This window comes from Stomoxys calcitrans, chromosome 4 (genome assembly GCF_963082655.1).
Source record: "Stomoxys calcitrans chromosome 4, idStoCalc2.1, whole genome shotgun sequence".
NCBI classification, from domain to species: domain Eukaryota; kingdom Metazoa; phylum Arthropoda; class Insecta; order Diptera; family Muscidae; genus Stomoxys; species Stomoxys calcitrans.
This window is the reverse complement of record NC_081555.1, coordinates 17,745,820-17,766,227: the sequence shown is the minus strand read 5'-3', so window position 1 is coordinate 17,766,227 and position 20,408 is coordinate 17,745,820. Positions and strand designations below refer to the sequence as shown.

Genomic DNA, 20,408 nt, shown 5'->3' with positions numbered 1-20,408 from the left:
TCTTCCGTGCTTTATTGTAGATCTGTCTGTTTTCTTCGTCGTCTTTATTCTGCTCTTCACTCATCTAGAGCGAAAAAAATGGACCTTAAGCCTTCGAGGTTGCTTTTATCGCGCTCTTCAAGCTAAGCTAACCAAAATATGCCAGCATTAGTTAAGAAGTAACAACCACCGAAATGTTTTTCCAAAAAAACCTCCGAGCCACGATTATTTTCATACTACTTGTCTGTAGAACATTAATCGATTATTATTTACTTTCTCTTAATAATCTTTGCATAATCTGCAGTACTCTGTCTTCTCCATGTCCTCTTAGAATGCCTATCAAAATTCGTATGTGCCGTCTATCTGCTAATGTGAACAATGCAGGCTAGAAACACCCATTAGGCCTGTGCGATATGCCACTAAATGTCGGTGCAAGTTGCGGATACCTAAAACAATCTGTTGCTGTCCCTACATATAATGCACAAATTTCTGAAATCTTATGCCATTTTATTTTGAAGCCTGTAAACCATTCGATTTGCTTTGCTATGCTTCAAAGTAAATTAAAGATAACTGCTACATATCGTAGGTTTTTTATGTACATATATAAGTCTCACTTACCGGAAATATTTATTTATTTAACATTTACTTATTTTCACACACAAAATTCAATATCTTAAATTCTTTACTTCACTTTGCTTGACGCACCAGATTTATTTTATTTCTTTTTTGTGTTTACAACAACGTCGCTGAATGATCAAAACAACAACATGCGAATACTCTAAATTTATACGTACGTAGGAACTGTCTGTCAATATATATTCCGTTATAATTATTTGTCGACAGCATTGCCATGTGAAAATATGGAATATAATAATAAAATAAAAAAAAAAATATAATAAAATAATGAGAATAAAATAAAAAAAAGTTATAATAAAATAATAAGAATTATATTAAAAAATAATAAAATAAATTAGAATACAACAAAATAATAAATATACTACTATAGAGAAAGAAGATAACAACAAAGAGAATGCAAAAAAATTTTACATCTTTATAACGTCAAACTTGGCCGAAATTGGCAAAATTATATTGGAATTCTTTCTCTTCTTAATTTTCTTCGTTTATTTTAATCTTTGTACGCACTGCCTCTTAAGAGGCGATGGAACATATATACTTATTTAACGTGATGCCTTATAAAAGAGGTGATGGAACATATATACCTATTGAACTTCTGTGGTTTACATTCACAGCAAACCACCCCATTTTTTGCACGTTCTCTTTGTGGTTTTCTTTCCCTAGTTTTACTTACACACTAACGCAAGTTTCTTTGGTTGCGTTGAGAACAATATCATTTTGAAATGACATCTTGATAACGTACACCGTATATTTGTACCAGTGTTCACTAAAGAAGATTAGGTCACTTGCCCAGCTGATGGAATTTCCAATTCCAGAGTTGTTTCCAAATCCCACTAGAACGTTAAATGCATTATTTGGATTTTATTTTTTTTTTACATTTAATTTATTTTAATTTGCTTAAAACTAGTATGTCAATTAGAAAGTGTGCAGAAATTTGACAGCCTAGCGGGAATTTGCGCCACCATCCACATGTATCGTAATCGTGTTGTTGTTGCGCAAGTGACTTAACCTTCTTAATTCTATCGTGGTTACAGGTAGTGGCAGTTGCCCAACAACAAAATATTGAGTGCACTGTATCTGTCAAAATCAGTGATTAGTGCAACTATGATTTTATGTATGTAATTAGTTCGGGCCATTTTTCGTTGTTTGTGTGTGTTATGGTTCTTAACTATAATACACACACACAACTAAAACTCGTTGACAGATAGTGCACTATCGTAAACTCAGCTGTTTACGGTACACTACGTGGTAATTATGTCATGCGTACAACCGGCTGCCAAGGGAATTTGGTGTCTATTCAATTGCCTGCCGCCAAACATTTTTATTCTGTTTCGATTCCTTGCTTCACAGCAGTCGACTGACTCTGTACTGCTTGCATTGCTCTTTGCCGCACACACAAATCAAGCCAACAGCTGATTACAATTCTTTCGTATTAATAGGTGTCAGAAAGTCTCGGTATTGGCAAAGTTTAATAATTGTTTAATTTGTAAACTCATTTGAACTAATTTAAAAGCCCTTATAAACGACCCCTATCGCTGTCTCTTGCACAAAAAGTTGATAGTTGTTGGACATTAATCAATTTAAATAGATTTTGTATTTTGACAAAGCTGTTACCCGCAACCGCAAGCAATTTTGTTGTTGGCAAAATGACTTTGCCTAGGGAATATTAGCCCGTTTGAAATGCTGGCAAGAAAAAGTTCTAGTTCTTTTGTTTGTTTATAAATACCTAAAAATTGTATTGCAAGCATAAAAAACCCACGTATCCCAAAGCTATGGACAAAAACGTAGAAGAACTGGAAAAATGGGGCTTTCCATTACTTGAGCTATATAGAATGGCCCTACAATTTTACAAACGTAAGTAATGTATGTTATGGGTGTGTTTACCGATTACTTACTTCCTCCTTTATCTTTCGCAGAAAACTCTGGAAAAGCTATACATTTGTCTTATGAGGATAATCTTAAATTAATAGCCTTTAAACAGCAAGCCTCATGTGGACCCTTCGATCCCAAGGATGCTCCCGAATTGGGTGTGCTCGATGTAATTGGCAAGGATCGTCGCATGCACTGGCAAATGTTGGGCAATATTAACCGTGAACAGGCCATGGAGGGCTTTATCGATTTGCTGGAGTCCATGTGTAGTGCATTCCGTCCATATGTGGAAGCGGTGAGAAAGAATCGCGATGAAACTCTCAAGGAAGAACTAAAACGTATGGAAAGGGAAAAACAAGAAAAAGAGCAAAAGGAACGAGAACAACAAGAGCTATTGGAGGAGGGCTACAAGGAAGAAATGCAGCGACGGCAACTACAGGACGCACTAAATAAACAAACATATCAACAGTTTAAGGTAGGTCCGTGACAGAACTTATAGTACATAGTTATGTGCTTGCGCACATGTGTGTGTGTGTGTGTGTGTGTGTGTGCGAGTGTACCCACGTTTTTAGTTTTGTTGTGTGTGCGGCTTTACCTTGAAATGGGTCAATTAAAATCAACCACAGCAGACAGTAGAAGGATATTAAACATTTATTATTAATAGGTAACCCAGTTATTGGAAGTAATGTTTTATTGGTTTCTACAGTGCTGGGCTTAGGTTTTCATTGTTTTGGCTTGGGAAGTCAGGAAGCCAGCAAGCTCCGCTGCATAAAAATAAATGTGAAAAATATGGTTAATTAATGTTTTAGAATTTTAGACGCACCAATACACTGTGTGTAGACTTTAAAACCATACTGTATGTTAAAATATGTATAAAAATTATAAGTTCAAGCACAAATGTGTATGTAAATATTGAAAAAAAAAACACATATGCCGTAGTTTTGAGATAAAATTGAAAAGGAATGAAGTCTGAGAATTCTATGGTCAATGTGAAATATCAACCATAGGTTGATAATGAATAAAGTGAGGCACATAAACAGGATTTATACAGTTGAAAGCACAAATCGGAAAAAGGGCAGTAAAAATGTTACTGCCAGAGAAATTCAAGGACTAAAACCTACACCAATACTTTGGTGCAGCATATATAAATAGATTTATTTAACTTTGAACCTTCTTCAAGGCACAATTCCCCACTAATATTCGACTTATATTTTACTTTTCTTTAGACATATGCTGAAAAACAATTCCCCGGTAACCCGGAACAACAGGCTGTTCTAATACACCAACTGCAACAAGAACACTACCACCAATATATGCAGCAGCTGCATATGCAAAATCATAATAACGCCTCGGAAAATAATGGCACCAACAATAATTCCACAGCGGCAACGAGAGATATGGCAGATATCAGTTCAAGTGCTGCCCAGCCAAATACTGATGAATTGAATAAAGACTTGGCCAAATTATCCATGGAGGGCCAACAACAAACGGAAGACCAGCATCATCTGCAAGGTCATAATGAAGATGGCGATGATTATGTGCTTATACAGCCGGCAAAAATATGGACAAGACCCGACATTGAAGATTTCAAAGTTGAAGTTTCTGCCGGCGATGGAGATGGCGTCATAACTATTGGACATGGAGATACCGTAACAGTAAGAATTTTCCAAACCTAACAGAATCATATTTCTAAATGCTATGGTCCCCATTTTAGGTACGTGTTCCCACAAATCTTAATGGCAAATCCATATTTTGGGAATTTGCCACCGACAGCTATGACATTGGCTTTGGTATCTATTTTGAGTGGAGCAAACCGGTAACTCAGGAGGTTACCGTGCATGTCAGCGATAGTGATGATGATGACGAATTTCTGGACGAGGATTATTTATCGACCAATGAGGATCTGGAATGTGGCTCGATGGCCAATGATCGCAGCAACTTAAATAATTCCCCCCTAAAACCCCCAATTTCTATTATCGTTCCCATTTACCGGCGTGAATGTTTCAATGAGGTATACGTTGGTTCACACACATATCCCGGCGAGGGTGTGTATCTGCTAAAATTCGATAACAGCTATAGCATATGGCGATCCAAAAAATTGTATTATCGTGTTTATTATGAACGTTGAAAACACACAAACACACATATAAACTGTTAGATTTTAGGCCTCAACATACCATTTTGTTTTGTAATTCGTGCATTATATAGTTCCAATATACCTATATGCTATTATTACATGAAGATTATTATTATTATTATTGGATAATCTGTATTTATTATTATATTTTATAAATTGCTATTTGACAAAATGCATTAAAACATTTGCATTCGTGTAAAAGTGTTTCTCAACTGTAAGAACAATAAATATTTTCATTATCGTTCATAACTTGTCCATATGTCTGCGGCATATACTAAACGGATCAATAAACATTAACCAAGACTACTCATACGCTTATATCAACTTCTTGATGGTTTTATCCACTTGCATTTAATATTAGCTTCTGTCACCTGCTGAATTAGGGATTCGCCCAAAGTGGCCTTGCCCTGTATATCAATATTATAATAATCATACCTTGTACTTTGTGTATTGTGCATCATTTGTTCTATGCCGTTCCAGGCAATCATAACCCCGTTATCAGAGCAATATTTTTTCGATGGCCTAAACGTTTGGCATTCATATTGAGCGGCTAAATGGGCGATGTCTTGAAATATAACATCATTATTTGCCACACCTCCGGATACCACCAAAGATTTTGGTATGTTTGAGGCGAATAACTTATGTTCTATGCAAAATTCAATGGCTCTTTGAGTGCGATTCATAAGGTGGCGGGAAACAGCATTTAATAGGCCAGCGCAAAAATCTGCATAATTGCTGATAACAGAATCTGGGGGACAGCCTGCAAGAGAAAGGTTTTAACATACTTGAAACCTTTAAACGGCAGAAATATGGCTTACTGCTTTTACCTTCTTTCATTTCTTGTCTTTTGATGGCTCGAAATGAATTATTTTTGATGCCAGCAAAACTAAAATTGCAATCTCGCATACGTGCCAGAGGTAAAGGAAATTCAAATGCTTCTGGGTTTTGTGCCAATTTGGCGGCATTGTCCACAATCTGACCACCACTCCATTTCTGAAATTGTGGATTAATATATAGACGCAGGCGTCGAACTATTTTATCAAATGCTTCGCCTGGAGCATCATCCAGACTTTCCCCCAGCAAAAGAAATTTGTTAGCATCTTGAACGAAGCACAATTGCGAATGGCCTCCGCTTATAAGGAGACACAAAAATGGAAATGGGATATCATGTTCCATGCGAGCTTGCAAGGCATGAGCTTTCATGTGATGAACTGGCAGTAAAGGTTTGTTATTGCAACGAGCTATATAGCGAGCAAAACGTAAACCCACCATAAGACTGAGAGGTAGACCTGACAACATATACCAATATGAGTAAGAAAAGGAGGCTTATAATTGAATTAACTACAGTTTACCTGGTCTGGTAGTAACAGCAATTGCATTTATTTCGTTGGGTTTAATATTTGCCTCCTCCAAGCAACGTTCGTATACGGCAGCAATTTTGGATCTATGTAAGTCTTGAGCACGAGGCGGTATTATGCCACCATATCTGAAAATATAACAAAGTCAAAAAATACAAATTGAATAAAAATAACTTCAATTTAAAAGTATCAATGTCACACAAGCATATACTCAAAAGAGATATAATTTAGCATTGTGACATTAACAAGTACAAATATTTCGTGAATGCCTTCTTCTTCTATGGCTATCTTGTTTGGACATATTGCTGGAGCAAATAAGCGATATCTTCTTCTTGGACCCCCTTTTTCAAAACCAAACGTTTCTTGCGAACATTTTTTTTTAACAAAATCTTATTTTTACTATTTATTTATGGGTCACCTTATATGAAAACTTTGCTGTGAATTTAAAACATTTGCCAAAACCTTGTTATTGTCTGCTTCACGTTTTATAATCGCAATGCCGGTATCATCACACGAAGTCTCAATTCCCATCACAGTCAAAGAACGACATTTTAAAACTGCAGACAGTTTTCTGCACACCTCTAAGGGGTAAAAGCGTTGCAACTTATTACAATTAAACATTTCATTTATATTAAAGGATTTTGAAATTAATAATAGTATTTTCTGGCGTTTGTTAAACTGTTTTCTAGAGATCAGCTGATATTATTTTAAAGGGTGCTTTACACTGAAGGAATCATACTAGGGCCAATTTCGCAATGTCCGTTAACAAACAAAAAACTTAAGACCGAAACAGAATGACTGCGTTGAGCTTTGTTTTTGAGTGTTGCTTCGAAAACATGCAACATAGTTTACTGTCAGTGCTGCCAGGTCTTTTTCATGAAAAATCGTCAAAATTGAGGAAAATTCGTTTTTTTATTTGTGTTATGCTACAATGTTATTCGATTTTTGTCCGTTATGGCTTCTGTTCTATAAATCACCAAACTTTTCTCGAAAATCGTCAAACCTAAAATGAATCTTTTTCATTTAGATTTCACAATATTCGGAAGTTAAAAGACCTCTGTAAGCTTAAATAATGAAGGATGTTCGATATTTTCGATAGTTTTAATAATAAATATCAATAGTATCGTTTTGATTTATATATTGGGTTGCCCAAAGAGAAATTGCGGATTTTTAAAAGAAAGTAAATGCATTTTTAATAAAACTTAGAATGAACTTTAATCAAATATACTTTTTTTACACTTTTTTTCTAAAGCAAGCTAAAAGTAACAGCTGATAACTGACAGAAGAAAGAATGCAATTACAGAGTCACAAGCCGTGAAAAAATTTGTCAACGACGACTATATGAAAAATCCGCAATTACTTTTTGGGCAACCCAATAGAACCAATATCAATGCACAGACCAAATAAAACAATGGTTAATAACAACAGTTAGAAGGCATGAGAGAAATCCTTGCACAAAATGTTAGTCTAATCGAATAAAAATTTCGCCCTCTATAGGCGCATTTTAACTTTTGCAATAGTATCCATCATAAAAATATCAATCGATATTCAGTCAAAAAATTAAATATCGATAGTGCCATCGATATTTTTCCAGCTCTACTTCGGATCCTATCCTAGAAGTACCTTCTTCAGTTCCTTTTCTGGTCGAGAATCAAGCCCAGGTGCTTGGCCTTCGGGCAACGTCACCCATCCATCCAAAACAGGTCTCCCGAAAAACCTAGCTTGTATTATCTGGTGACAACTAGCAGCTTAGTCTTTCTGGGTTTTAGACTAACCCATTGGCCTACAAATTTAACCCTTTCCACCTTGATGAACCTGGGCTGAATTACCGCATACGTGATCGATTTCATCTCGTATTTAATGGATGTTATACCACTATTATACACATTTTATTTTCAAATGATTTATAAATCATAAGCGATTTAAACATTCGCATTCCTAAATTTCAAAATTTCTCGTTCACAATAGAGAGATTTCGAACGGTTTTAGTCGTTCGCGTATATGGTAATTCGGCCCCTGTTAACCCTTGGACAAACAAAAGTCCTGACAGAGTTCCTCTCTAGTTAAAATCTTCCGATTTCGGTATAAATAATATCCTAACATCCTCCATCCAGTCGGCATTAGTCCAGCAAAAGGCAGCTCTCAAAAATCACAACCTTATGATCTGCCGTTTTAAACGTATAAGAGAAATTCCTTATATTGGCCTTTTTAAGCACCAACTTGTGCATAATAGCCTTACTCTATACTGTTTTCACATCTGCTGGCTATTTGGCCTGCTTCTTTTGTAGAGATTCGACATTGCAAAGAAGTGCCAATATCAAATCTTGCATTGAGCAGCACTCATTGATATCCAATAGATGTTAAAAACTTACTTGCTTTAATTGGCTATGAAAGAACGCATGTTCCACTACCCGAAGGTAGAATAGCGTTCCAAGCGCCTCGATCTTCTGCGCTTATTCTAAAATCTCTGAAACCAAGTTTCGAGTTGTCTCCCACCACTTGTTCTTTCCATCGGGCTTTGGCCTTAGTGGTTTGCGTGTACCACCGTGTTTGCCTTCAAAAGACTTCTTTGCTGGAGCTTCTTCATTCATTCTGACAACATGACCTAGCCAACGCAGCCGTTGTATTTTGATGCGTTTGATGTTAAAAACACTTGTAATTTTTTTTTGTTTTAATTTTGAATTTAAGATTTTATTGTTTCGCTTTTTATACTTTTATTATATCTGAAATCAATAGTTACAATGTCTAGAACTAAAATATAATGTAAAAATTGATAATTGTATATATAAAAATATGTTTTTTGCTTTTTATTTATTTATTATTATTAATGATTAATATATATATTAATATATTTCTTTTTTTTTTTTGTTTAAATAAAAAAAATGCATTAGTTCACTGTGACGAACTAGAAATCATTTTTGTTTTTCTATTTCTCTATTTTATGCATTTTTTTGTGTTTTGGATGATGGATTATTTAAAAAAAAAAAGTATTACTTGTGTTGAGGGGGTTCTTTGCCTTAACGCTTATACACGCAATTTCAAAGCGCAAACTTAAATTATGGTAAAGAAAAAAACGAAACGTTAGTGGAGGGAAGGAAAAAGGAGCGGTGTATATATAAGTGTATATGTGTTATATATTACTGATGTATGCTGCAAATGACTTCTTTTTTAATATGTATCTTTAACAATAGATGTTATGTTTTCTTGTTGTTGTTGTAGTATAGCAAAACTGTGTAGTTGTTGTGTTTTTTTTTTTTTAAGAAAGATTGCTTCACATGTCCAATGACAAATAACTATATTTTTTTTCAGTTAAATGTTGCGTTTTGTTTTATTCTTTCAATATTCTTTTGGTTTTGTTATTCACTTTCATGACATGACATGAGAGATAATAAATTATTGTTACTGCCATTAGTAGTGTTGTTTCTTTGTTAGATTTCATTATGAAGTTCGATCATTTTTAGTGTTTTCTAAAAATAGTATTTGTTTTTGTTTTTATAACATTACGTATTATAATGTTGGTGTTAATTAAATCTCTGTTATTTTAGGACTATCAAAGATTCTCATTGCAAATAATGATTATTGTGTGTTGTTATCTACTACTGCTGCTGGTTCCAATTTACCTTATACAAAAGCTAGACACATCCGAGTTAAATCTCCTCCTGCTGTTCGTTTTCAAATTTAATAATCAAATCAAATGACGCTTTTCAAATAACTTTTCTCTGTTTTCGTTAGTAATCCAATAGTTGTGTTTTTTTGTTGTTGTTGTTATGCTTTAGAATTTATGATTGCGTGTATCTTGTGTTATTTTCAATAAATTATAATACACATAGAAATTATAAGAATCTGCACTTCTTTTTCTTGGCGGGTTCTGGAGGCTCCAATGCAGCTAAGATGGCTTCATCGAATACATTTTTAAGACCTTTCTGTTAGTTTTAATAAAAATAAAAACACACACATTTTTTTCATTATTAGTTTTTAAGCAATAATTTCATAGTTTTTGTTTATTTACCTGTGTTAAAGCAGAACACTCAACATATTTGACTGCTTTTAATTCTTTAGCCAACTTTTCGCCCATCTCAATGCCAATGGGCTTCTGTTTATTCTTGGCCAACTTTTCCAATGTACTGGTTTCATCACGCAAATCTATTTGCGTTCCCACCAACAGGAAGGGAGTCTTTTGAGCATGGTGTTGAATTTCCGGCACCCACTAAAAAGGAGAAAACATTAAAATTTCATGAATATGAGTTAAATTAAAGAGATTGCTAAGTTCGGCCGGGCCGAATCTTATATACACTCCACCATGGATCGCATCTGTCGAGTTCTTTGCGCAGTATCTATTTTTAGGCAAACCAAGAATAAAGAATAAGATGGGAGGATTAGGAGCTAAATCAAGTTAAAGTTCGATTCGGGGCTCCTGAAGCAAAATCGGGAGATCGGTTTATATGGGAGCTGTATCAAGCTATAGTTCGATTCAGACCATATTGCACAGGTATGTTGAAGGCCATAGGAGATGCCGTTGTACAAAATTTGTGCCAATCGGCTCAAGAAGTCAAGATCCCCGATCGGTTTATATGGCAGCTATATCAGGTTATGGACCATTTTGGACCATACTTCACACAAATGCTGGAAGTAATACTAAAACACCACGTGCAAAGTTACAGCCAAATCGGATAAGTATTGCGCCTTCTAAAAGCTCAAGCAGTCAAGACACAAGATCGGTGTATATGGCAGCTATATCAGGTTATGAACCGATTCGAACCATACTTAGCACATTTGTTGGAAGTGATATCAGAACATTACGTGCAAAATTTCAGTCAAATCGGACGAGAATTGCGCCCTACTGAGGCTGAAGAAGTCAAGACCCAAGATCGGTTTGTATGGCAGCTATTTCAAAACATGTACCGATTTGGCCCATTTACAATCCCAACCGACCTACACTAATAAGAAGTATTTGTGCAACATCTCAAGCGGCTAGCTTTACCCTTTCAAAAGTTAGCGCGCTTTCGACAGACAGACGGGCGGACATTGCTAGTTCGACTTAAAATGTCACGACGATCAAGAATATATATACTTTATGGGGTCTTAGACGCATATTTCGAGGTGTTACCCTCCCCCATCCTATGGTGGAGGGTATAAAGAAGAAAAATTAGTTAGAAAAGGTATCACAGGTGATTCTGAAATGGATCTTGGAGCCTGATACCGTACCAGACACCCATAAGTGCGAATTGGACGAACCACCGCCATAAACATCCAGTTAACCATCGCCGCTCGTTTCTTCTCTTGCTTAGCCTCTGGCCAAGAATTAGATAAAGTATTTGGCGGCAGCTCTACCCCAAGGTTTCCACTTCTTCCTATCGAATAAAGACAGAAGAAGAGTGCATTAAGTCCCCTTCTGATCCTTTCCTTGACGTTCCTTTTCTAGTTCATTGTCTGGTCAAGAATGCTCAGGTACTTGGCCACCGGGGAGCACGGCAACTTCACCCAAAAAGTTTCCCCGAAAACGCCCAGCTTATATTTTCAGTTTGTTGTTGTTGTTGTAACAGTGTGTTGTACACTAAGGCGGCAACCCTTGCCGATGAAGGACTCCATCGGGTCAATCCGGTACGTAGAACCGGTTGTTGTTTTAACAGTGTGTTGTACACCCTGGGTCAACTCAATACATACAAGCGGATTCCGGTTGTTGTTGTTACAGCCAACTTTTCATGTGGAGGTGGCGATCCTCGTCAAGCTTCTGCAGGTGAACAAGCTCGTTCCGGTCCAAAGGGCCGATAGCAGAAGGAACATGGTGGCCATTTGCTATTTAAAGCGCCAATAACTGTCATATGGAGCACCATAAGCCCTCAGTATTTGTGCAAGAGCCGGTGATGCCCAGTCTCTTTCTGAGATTCTCCGCTCGATACTGCTGATTGTCCGCTACTGCCATTGCAGCTTCTCCGTATGTATCATTCTAGTATCCGCAATCTGTGGACGCTTCTCGCGACAGCAATGGACACCACACAGATTGGACCTCAATTTTCCAGTTTGTGTGGTGCTCACAGCCATGCCATGCCAGCGATCCCGTGCCGTCAGTTCAAGTCTGATATCGTATCATGTGCTTGAGTATGCTAACCGCGAAAATCTGACATTGACATAGAAAATACTACAAAGTCTCACCAAAGAGATTAGCATGGCCGCCTATGACGCTGAACGCCTGGGTTCGAATCCTGGCGAACAGGGTTTCGAGTCCTGGCGAACAGGGGAAACAAGGACAAACTTCTCACACATCAATGAGTGTTGTCCGATTCAGGTTTAAGCTCAATGACAAGGGACCTCTTTTTTTATAGCGGAATCCGAGAATGAATCTGCCAATTAGATGGCAAAAATTGGACATTGCCCACACTTTTTTTAGTAGAAATTCCAACGATGACTACGCTATTTGCGTAACGAGGACACATGCAATGCATTGATGGTTGCCCGTTGTCCTATAACCAAATTCATTGAGGAGGAGGAACAAAACACTATACTGCTAATAGGTAGCGATGGGCGATGGGTAAATACCCAAAAGGTATTTACCTGGTAAATTATACCTGGGTATTTACCCATTTATACCCAAAAGCTGGAGGCCACCGTAGCGCAGAGGTTAGCATGTCCGCCTATGACGCTGAACGACTGGGTTCGAATACTGGCGAGACCATCAGAAAAAATTTTCAGCGGTGGCTTTCCTCTCCTAATGCTGGTAACATTTGTGAGGTAATATGCCATGTAAAACTTCTCTCCAAAGAGATGTCGCACTCGTTCGGACTCGGCTATAAAAAGGAGGCCCTTTATCATTAAGCTTAAACTTGAATCGGACTGCACTCATTGATAGGTGATAGGATAGGTATAGTATGCCCCTGTTCCTTAGTGGAATGTTCATGGACAAAATTTGCATTTTGCAATTCATTTGCATACCCAAAAGCTGGGTATTTATAATTTTGTAGATATCTTGGGTATAAAATATGTCCTGTATCCACACCATGTTACAGGAATGGATAGGGGTCTACCAGAACACACAGTGGCAAATTTCATCGAATTCGGGTAATAAATGGATCTTTTATGGCCTCAAAAACCTATATCGGGAGATCGGTTGGTTGGTCTAATGGCAGCTATATCCAAATATAGTCCGATTTGAAGCGCACTTAAGAGAAATGAATAGGGGTCTACCAGAACTCACTGTGCCAACTTTCACCGAAATCGGATGAAAAATTACCAATTTATTGTCTCAAGACTTTAAGTCTAGAGTTCGGTTTATATAGCGGCTTTATATAAATAAAATCCGACTTTATGAGATCAGAAGGTCAGGTTTATATACAAAGAATACGAAATCATCAAAACTTTTTGGAAAATGTATACCCAAGAATACCCAAAAAAGGTGTTTATTTATCCAATAAATACCCAAGCGTTGACCTTTGCTCTGCAAATAGACGTTGCTAAGGATCGCTACACCCAAATGTGAAAACTTGTTGCTACAATTACAACATTGCACTGGTGCCGAATTACCGCATGCGTGAACGAGTAAAATAGTTCGAAATATCTCTATTGTGAATTATGTATCTTTTTATTGAACGGGAATTTTTGAATTTTAAGAACGCGAATGTGTTAATCGTTTGTTATTTATAAAAACTTTGACAAAAAAATTATATACAAGTGGTATAACTTCCATTAAATACGAGTTGAATTTTCATTCGATACAAAAGCGCACTCGATCACGTATGTGGTAATTCGGGCCCTGGGTTTTAGGACATGCAGACTTTGTGGAGATTCAGGAGGAGATAGAATCGTAATAGCATATTTTTGTTTCAGAGGAGAAGGCGATGAGGAGACATATTTGGAACTACTCAGCGGCTCAGTTTATATGCCATGCTGGACTGCTGTAGAAACCTGGGGCCGAATTACCGCACACGTGAACGAGTAAAATCGTTCGAAATCTCTCTATTGTGAATTATGTATCTCTTTAATAGAGTATAGAATATTGTTTTTAAAAACTTGGTCATAAATACTACTTGGATACTAGTAATAAAACACCCATTAAATACGAGATGATATTCCATTTCATACGAAAGCGCACTCGATCACGTATGCGGTAATTCGGCCCCATTAGTTGATGGTTCAAGCAACTCTTGTCAAGGAGGATGTATTCGGGTCTGTCAAACCATATTCTGCACAACTCTATACCACTATCTTATGATACTCTATTTGAAATATTATCGCATGTCATTAAAATGTTATTATGGATTTAATATTTTTTCCTAATTATTTATTACATGCTATTTACTTACTTTCTCTTTTACATTTTCAAATGAACTAGGACTAACGACTGAGAAACACACCAAGAATACATCTGTTTGTGGATATGACAATGGACGTAAACGATCGTAATCCTCTTGACCAGCGGTATCGAAAAGACCCAGGGTGTATGGTTCGCCACCAATCATAACAGTGACAGCATAATTGTCGAATACGGTGGGTACATATTCCGAAGGGAATTTATTGGTTGTGTAGGAGATAAGCAGGCAGGTCTTACCCACGGCACCATCACCTACAACAACACACTTTATAGTTTGCATTGTTCTGCGTTAGCTGAAATTGTAAGAAAAATTATTTATTAGTATTTTAAAAGAATTGATAATTGTATAAAGAAATTGTAGAAAAGATAAAATTTACAACAATTTTTCACCCCATATGCTTTTTAAACAAAGCCTGCTGAGCATACATATATTGAAGACAAGACAATGTTAAATTTACTTTTAATTTAAATTGAACTAAAGAAGGAACGTTGAGAAGAGTCGAACGGGGGCTGAATGCGCTCTACTCATGCCGCATTCGGTGGGAAGGGGTTGGGGACTGGGCCGAGTACGGTCCACTGGATTCACGTTGTTGCCGTTTAGCCGATTCTCACCTATGGGCAGCGTTACGACCCTAAAGCGTTGTGACCCTAAAGTATAATTTTTATCCTTTTTGAAGCCTTGATCCTTTTCGTGACCCTTTTAATCAATATATTGTACTACTTTGACCCGTTCTACTGTACTTATTCTTTGTTATCTTTTTGTGCCTTATAACGTAGTGTGGTCTGTTACGTAATACCGTCAAATTCGCTAATATGTTCTTATTCAATTCGTTCACCAATTTATCGATTAGTATTTAGAGCGCACAACAAGCCGATTACTGGGGCTCAGGTGTATGTCCATAGAAGCCTGGGGCGGATTAATATCCGCACCCTCTTTTCAACCCAACCTAACCTAAACTATCTGTAACGAAGTTTCAACAAAAACATTTCATATCATATTAAATGTAAATTATTTACTATATGATAGTTGTTGTTGTTGTAGGTGTGGAGGTAGAGCACTTGTCAAGCTCCATAGGCAAGCGAGCTTGTTCCGGACCGATCGCTGCAGGAACGTTATGGCGATGGGTTATTGATTGTCCGCGACTTCAACTGCAGCTACTCCATTTACGAAGCATTCCACCATCCGCAACCTGTAGATGCGCTCGGTAGCTTTCAGCTAAGCTCTCCGTGATGACGATGAGAACCACATAAGCGGATTAGATTGTGGTGGATTGTGCTTCCTTTTCTATGTTTTAAATTGCAACGTTTACGTTTAATAAAAACAAACAGGTAAAAGCGTGCTAAGTTCGGCCGGGCGGAAACTTATATACCCTCCACCATGGATCACATTTGTCAAGTTCTTTTCCCCAATCTCTTTTTAGGCAAACATATGATACAAGGAAAGAATTGCTATGATATTGGAGATATAATATCAAGTTATCGTCCGATCGGACCATAATTGAACTGAATGTTGAAGACCATAGTGGAAGTCGTTGTGTAAAATTTCAGCCAATTCGTATAAAAATTGCGCCCTCAAGGGCCTCAAGAAGTAAAATAGGGAGAACGGTAAATATGGGAGCTGTATAAGGTTATTGACCGATTCAGACCATAATTGACACGTATGTTGAAGTTCATGAGAGAAGTCGTTGTAGAAAATTTCAGCCAAATCGGATAATAATTGCGACCTCTAGATTCTCTAGAAATCAAGAGCCCAGATCGGTTTATATGGCAGCTATATAAAGTTATGGGCCAATTGAACCCATATTTGGCATAGTTGTTAAAAGTCACCAAAAAACCTCTTGCAAAATTTCAGCCAAATCGGATAATAATTGCGACCTCTAGATGCTCAAGAAGTCAAGAGCCCAGATCGGTTTATATGTCAGCTATATAAAGTTATAGACAAATTAAAGCAATATTTAACATATTTGTTGGAAGTCATAACAAAACACCTCTTGTAAAATTTCAGCCAAATAGGATAAGAATTGCGCCCTCTAGTGGCTCAAGAAGTCAAGATCCAAGAACGGTTCATAGGGCAGCTATATCAAAACATGGACCGATATGGCCCATTTACAATCCCAACCGACCTACACTAAAAAGCAGTAGTTGTGCAAAATTTCAAGAGCCTAGCTTTACTCCTTCGAATGTTAGCAAGCTTTCGACAGACGGACGGATGGACAGATGGCTAAATCGACTTAAAATGTCATGACGATCAAATATATATTGGGTTGCCCAAAAAGTGATTGCGGATTTTTCATATAGTCGGCGTTGACAAATTTTTTCACGGCTTGTGACCCTGTAATTGCATTCTTTCTTTTGTCAGTTATCAGCTGTTACTTTTAGCTTGCTTTAGAAAAAAAGTGTAAAAAAAGTATATTTGATTAAAGTTCATTCTACGTTTTCTTAAAAAGGCATTTACTTTCTTTTAAAAAACCCGCAATTACTTTTTGGGCAACCCAATATATACTTTATGGGGTCCTAGACGCATATTTCGAGGTGTTTCAAACGGAATAACGAAATTAGTGCACCTATGGTGGTGGGTATAACAATGGATAGTGTAATAATCGTCGCGAAGGGTTGCTAAAATTTCCGCACACGCTATGTATTGCCCAATTATAGCCAGAAGAGTATTTCACGAGTACTACGGAAGATTTTGTAAGTGAATCGTCGCTAAGAGTTGCCAGAACTTCCGCACATGTAATCGATTATCTAATGGCAACCTGGAAGAGTGTTTCACGAGTAATGCGGACGATTATACGCAATGCGTTGTAAGATAATCGTCGCGTAGAGTTGCCAAAACTTTCGCACACGCAATGGATTGTCCAATGATATTGTAGGAGAGTGTTTCGCATCTCACGGAAGAATAATTGCATAAAAATCTTCCAGAAGATTGTTTTATTCATCGCGGGGAAGAACACTCTTCCAAAATCATGAAAAGTGTTTGTAGGAAATGGTTTTGTGCAGTGCTAGTTTTTGTGTCCTTCGATGCTTTAGATCATGAAAATCCAATCTGACGTCTCTGGGCGGTGGGTGCCCATTCATAAGACTGTGTTATAGCAGTGTGTTGTATACTGAGGCAGTAGCCTTTGACGATGAAGGACCCCATCGGTTCAATCCGGTACGTACAACCGGATTGACTGGTCCTACAACAACCCAGTAAGTTAGTTGAAGTTCATTTCTGGGATTCAACCAAAAATCATACAACATTTTTTAAAAATATCTGGGATACCAAATTAGCAATCCCTTAAGTCATTCCACATCTATTTTAAATCGTTTTTTTTTTTTAAGGAAAGCCCCCATTAATCATGACAGCAAATTGCCAGTATATTCTGTTGTAATAAATGGATAGCAAAATAGGCTAAGATATCTTCATAAAATGTTTTTTTTTTAAACTTAATTTTATGATTTAGGCACAGTCATTTTAAAATATATATCACATCTTGACCTTATTATGCACCCTTTTGTCACTTTTATCACTCATCTATTTATAACGCTCGCTAAGGTATTAATTTTTTGTTTGGATAAATAGCTTTTTATTCATATTGTAAAAGGTTTCGCGATAGACAATCATAAGCATTGGTAATTTTAGATTAAAATTGGTTAGATGGGGTCGAACATTCGCTGCTTACTTCGTATTCAAATCCGTTTAGTGTTCTGATTGCCAATTCTTACTTGTAGAGCGGTCTTTCTAGCCAGGCAAATTGCTGATTTTGTCCATGAACATTCCATTAAGGAACAGGGGCAAACTTCTCACATATCAATGAGTGCCGTCCGATTCAAGTTTCAAACTCAATGATAAGGGGTCTCCTTTTTATAGCCGAGTCCGAACGACGTGCCGCAGTGCCACATCTGGATGGGGAGAAGTTTTTACAAGGCATAGTGCCCCACAAATGTCACCAGCTGAAAAATTTTTTCATGATGGTCTCGCCAGGCGTTCAGCGTCATAGGCGGACATGCTAACCTCTGCACTACGGTAGCCTCCATTTGTATGCATACATATACATATATGGATTTTCATTGAAAACGAGCAATCGTTAAGAGTTTAGTCGCTAGATTTACACCTAGTAATTCAATATTATATGGCAAATTCTGCAATTTTCTTAAGAAATATTACCCAATTTCCTTGGGAAAATAAATAATTTTTGTAATACCTCCTTGCGATATTTTGCAGCCACAAGGTACAACTTTAGTACAACCTGTTATTTCCCCTAAGGAGAAAGCTTCGATATTTCACAGATTGAGGCCACCTGAGCTTATTATGATGATGCAGCAATGCCCAGACTTATACAACAATTGCTATTGCGAGGAATTAAGATTTATGACTGTTGCCTATTTGTTGATGGCATTCGTTAAACATTCTTCAGTTCCTCCGATTAACTTCCTTCCTGCATTCTACAGTTTTAGTCACACGACAACGACGACGACGACAATAACAAAAGATATGAAAGAAAAAGACACTACTTGTGCATTGCATATTTGGTTTCCACACAACAGGCAGCACAATATGCCTAGCTCCTACATAACACCAACACCAGACCAACACAGACAGACCGCCACATGAACAAAAAAAAAAAACAAAATGCACCAAACCAATCATATGTATGATATGAATTTTGTATTGTTTTAAAGGCAGGGCGCGACTGCAACCAGCCCAGCCTGTAACCAAATACAAAGCGTGATAGCAGATGATAACAAGCTGTAAAATGGACGGTGCCATGTTCAAAGTTGCAATTGATCGGTATTGCAAGACCCTTGAGTTTGTTTGTTTTGTTTCCCCGCTCTCCTGAATAAACCAACAAAAGAGAGTTATAAAGGTGATACGTTTTATTTCGCATTATGATCAATTGAAGTCCCCCCCCTGATAGGCGATGACTCAGGCACACAACACCGACGCCACCAAACGGCACGTCCAAGGGAAAACTATATGATAACGTGATAAGAAGTAGAATTGCCAATTGAAGCAAACGCAAAAGCAAAATAACGAAAATACATGGACAGCTAAAGCCCACCATATAATGAGGCATGAAAAAAAATCTTTGCACTCCCCTACCCATGTTTTACTCATTCATGAGATTCCAGGAAAAGTAAAGAGGATTGCAGGCTTGCATTTTGGCTGAAAGTTATTGATTTCTAAACTTGTTTTTAGGAATTTGGCACAAGAATAATCCAAAAAAAAAAAACATTAACAATGCTAGAGCGCTGCTGCTGCTGTTAAATATACACCAGAATAACCAACAAAGCAGAACTAATACTCTAACAAAAGAGCGAGCATTCAGTTATTGTCGATTTAATGGATCAAGTAACTAACCACCAGCAACCTGCCAAACGCCCGAACATAACATTCATCATCTGCATTGTTATTTGTTTCCAAAGCTGCTAGCCGAAATTATCATTGACCATCGAATGGAAAAAAGCAAGCAGAACACAAAATGCTACTTGAATGACAAGAACACTAGACGATTTTTTTTCTATGGAAAAAAGGTAGGCGACCATTTTCCCACTCCGTAATTTCGATTCTTTGTTGACTGCTTCGCCGACTTCATCATCGACGCCGCCGACGTTTACTTCGCTGTCATCATTCTTTTTTCTTCATTGCTCATGATATCTGAATTTTTCACTTTAGAATTTTCCTTTTTTGCATGGGGAAATTTAGCATTTCTTCTTGATTTTGTAATTTGTATAATGTACACTCGTTATTTTTCATACTTTTTACTTGTTTATTGCGATATTTTACTTAAATTACTTACTTTTTTTGAATATGGGTTGGGCAGATCGTCGAATTCACACTCACAATAAGAAGTAAGAAGCAGAGTACGAAGACGAGTTGATTTTCGACGTCGGCGCGCCGTCGCTGACTGTATTTGGTTCAACGTCGCCGCCACCGTTTGCATCGGCTCATGCGGGATGAGTTAAGCCGTCGATCTCAGTAGAAACATCGGCTATGAGTCTAAACCCAAACAAAGAGTCAAGAATCAGTGTCGAAAAAAAATCGCTAAAATGAAAGAGAAACAGCAAGATTGGTGGTAAAGATGTTATTTTGTTATTATAGTTTCTACACTTTTTAATAACTTCAAAATATACGAAAATG

The 20,408-nt window shown here is 37.2% G+C and overlaps 3 protein-coding genes across 4 annotated transcripts; 1 reads left to right on the top strand and 2 right to left on the bottom strand.

Annotated features, from left to right (window-relative positions):
• Window positions 1-2,028: 2,028 nt before the first annotated feature.
• LOC106084147 (Golgi resident protein GCP60) lies at window positions 2,029-4,927 on the top strand. The gene is made up of 4 exons (XM_013247650.2): window positions 2,029-2,469; window positions 2,532-2,959; window positions 3,711-4,139; window positions 4,199-4,927. Exons 1-4 carry the CDS (start codon window positions 2,388-2,390, stop codon window positions 4,610-4,612), a joined length of 1,353 nt encoding a protein of 450 aa, XP_013103104.2. The 5' UTR covers window positions 2,029-2,387; the 3' UTR covers window positions 4,613-4,927.
• A 4-nt stretch (window positions 4,928-4,931) lies between these two features.
• Window positions 4,932-6,657, bottom strand: LOC106084148 (probable tRNA N6-adenosine threonylcarbamoyltransferase, mitochondrial). 2 transcript variants are annotated; one of them, XM_059367793.1, is made up of 4 exons: window positions 6,398-6,657; window positions 5,974-6,107; window positions 5,440-5,910; window positions 4,932-5,381 (listed from the first exon to the last, which is right to left on the bottom strand). In XM_059367793.1, the coding sequence occupies exons 1-4, from the start codon at window positions 6,598-6,600 to the stop codon at window positions 4,942-4,944; spliced, it is 1,248 nt and encodes a 415-aa protein (XP_059223776.1). In that variant the 5' UTR covers window positions 6,601-6,657; the 3' UTR covers window positions 4,932-4,941. The 2 variants fall into 2 exon arrangements, with proteins under 2 accessions (XP_059223776.1, XP_013103105.2); XM_013247651.2 differs by having other exon boundaries at window positions 5,449-5,910.
• A 2,300-nt stretch (window positions 6,658-8,957) lies between these two features.
• Window positions 8,958-20,176, bottom strand: LOC106084141 (cdc42 homolog). Its single transcript, XM_013247645.2, has 4 exons — window positions 20,068-20,176; window positions 14,277-14,577; window positions 9,989-10,186; window positions 8,958-9,902 (listed from the first exon to the last, which is right to left on the bottom strand). The coding sequence occupies exons 2-4, from the start codon at window positions 14,562-14,564 to the stop codon at window positions 9,813-9,815; spliced, it is 576 nt and encodes a 191-aa protein (XP_013103099.1). The 5' UTR covers window positions 14,565-14,577; window positions 20,068-20,176; the 3' UTR covers window positions 8,958-9,812.
• Window positions 20,177-20,408: the final 232 nt, after the last annotated feature.

Bases quoted from the DNA above. Each gene is read 5' to 3' on its own strand.
- LOC106084141 (XM_013247645.2), bottom strand. From the start codon at position 14,564: ATGCAAACTATAAAGTGTGTTGTTGTAGGTGATGGTGCCGTGGGTAAG. The intron at 10,187-14,276 runs GTAAGTAAATAG...TCTCCTTTTTAG, and splicing joins TTGAAAATGTAAAAGAGAAA to TGGGTGCCGGAAATTCAACA. The intron at 9,903-9,988 runs GTAAATAAACAA...TAAAACTAACAG, and splicing joins AGTGTTCTGCTTTAACACAG to AAAGGTCTTAAAAATGTATT.
- LOC106084147 (XM_013247650.2), top strand. From the start codon at position 2,388: ATGGACAAAAACGTAGAAGAACTGGAAAAATGGGGCTTTCCATTACTT. The intron at 2,960-3,710 runs GTAGGTCCGTGA...ACTTTTCTTTAG, and splicing joins AAACATATCAACAGTTTAAG to ACATATGCTGAAAAACAATT. The intron at 4,140-4,198 runs GTAAGAATTTTC...TCCCCATTTTAG, and splicing joins GACATGGAGATACCGTAACA to GTACGTGTTCCCACAAATCT.
- LOC106084148 (XM_059367793.1), bottom strand. From the start codon at position 6,600: ATGTTTAATTGTAATAAGTTGCAACGCTTTTACCCCTTAGAGGTGTGC. The intron at 6,108-6,397 runs GTGACCCATAAA...TTATATTTTCAG, and splicing joins CAGCAAAGTTTTCATATAAG to ATATGGTGGCATAATACCGC. The intron at 5,382-5,439 runs GTAAGCCATATT...TTTCTCTTGCAG, and splicing joins AATGAAAGAAGGTAAAAGCA to GCTGTCCCCCAGATTCTGTT.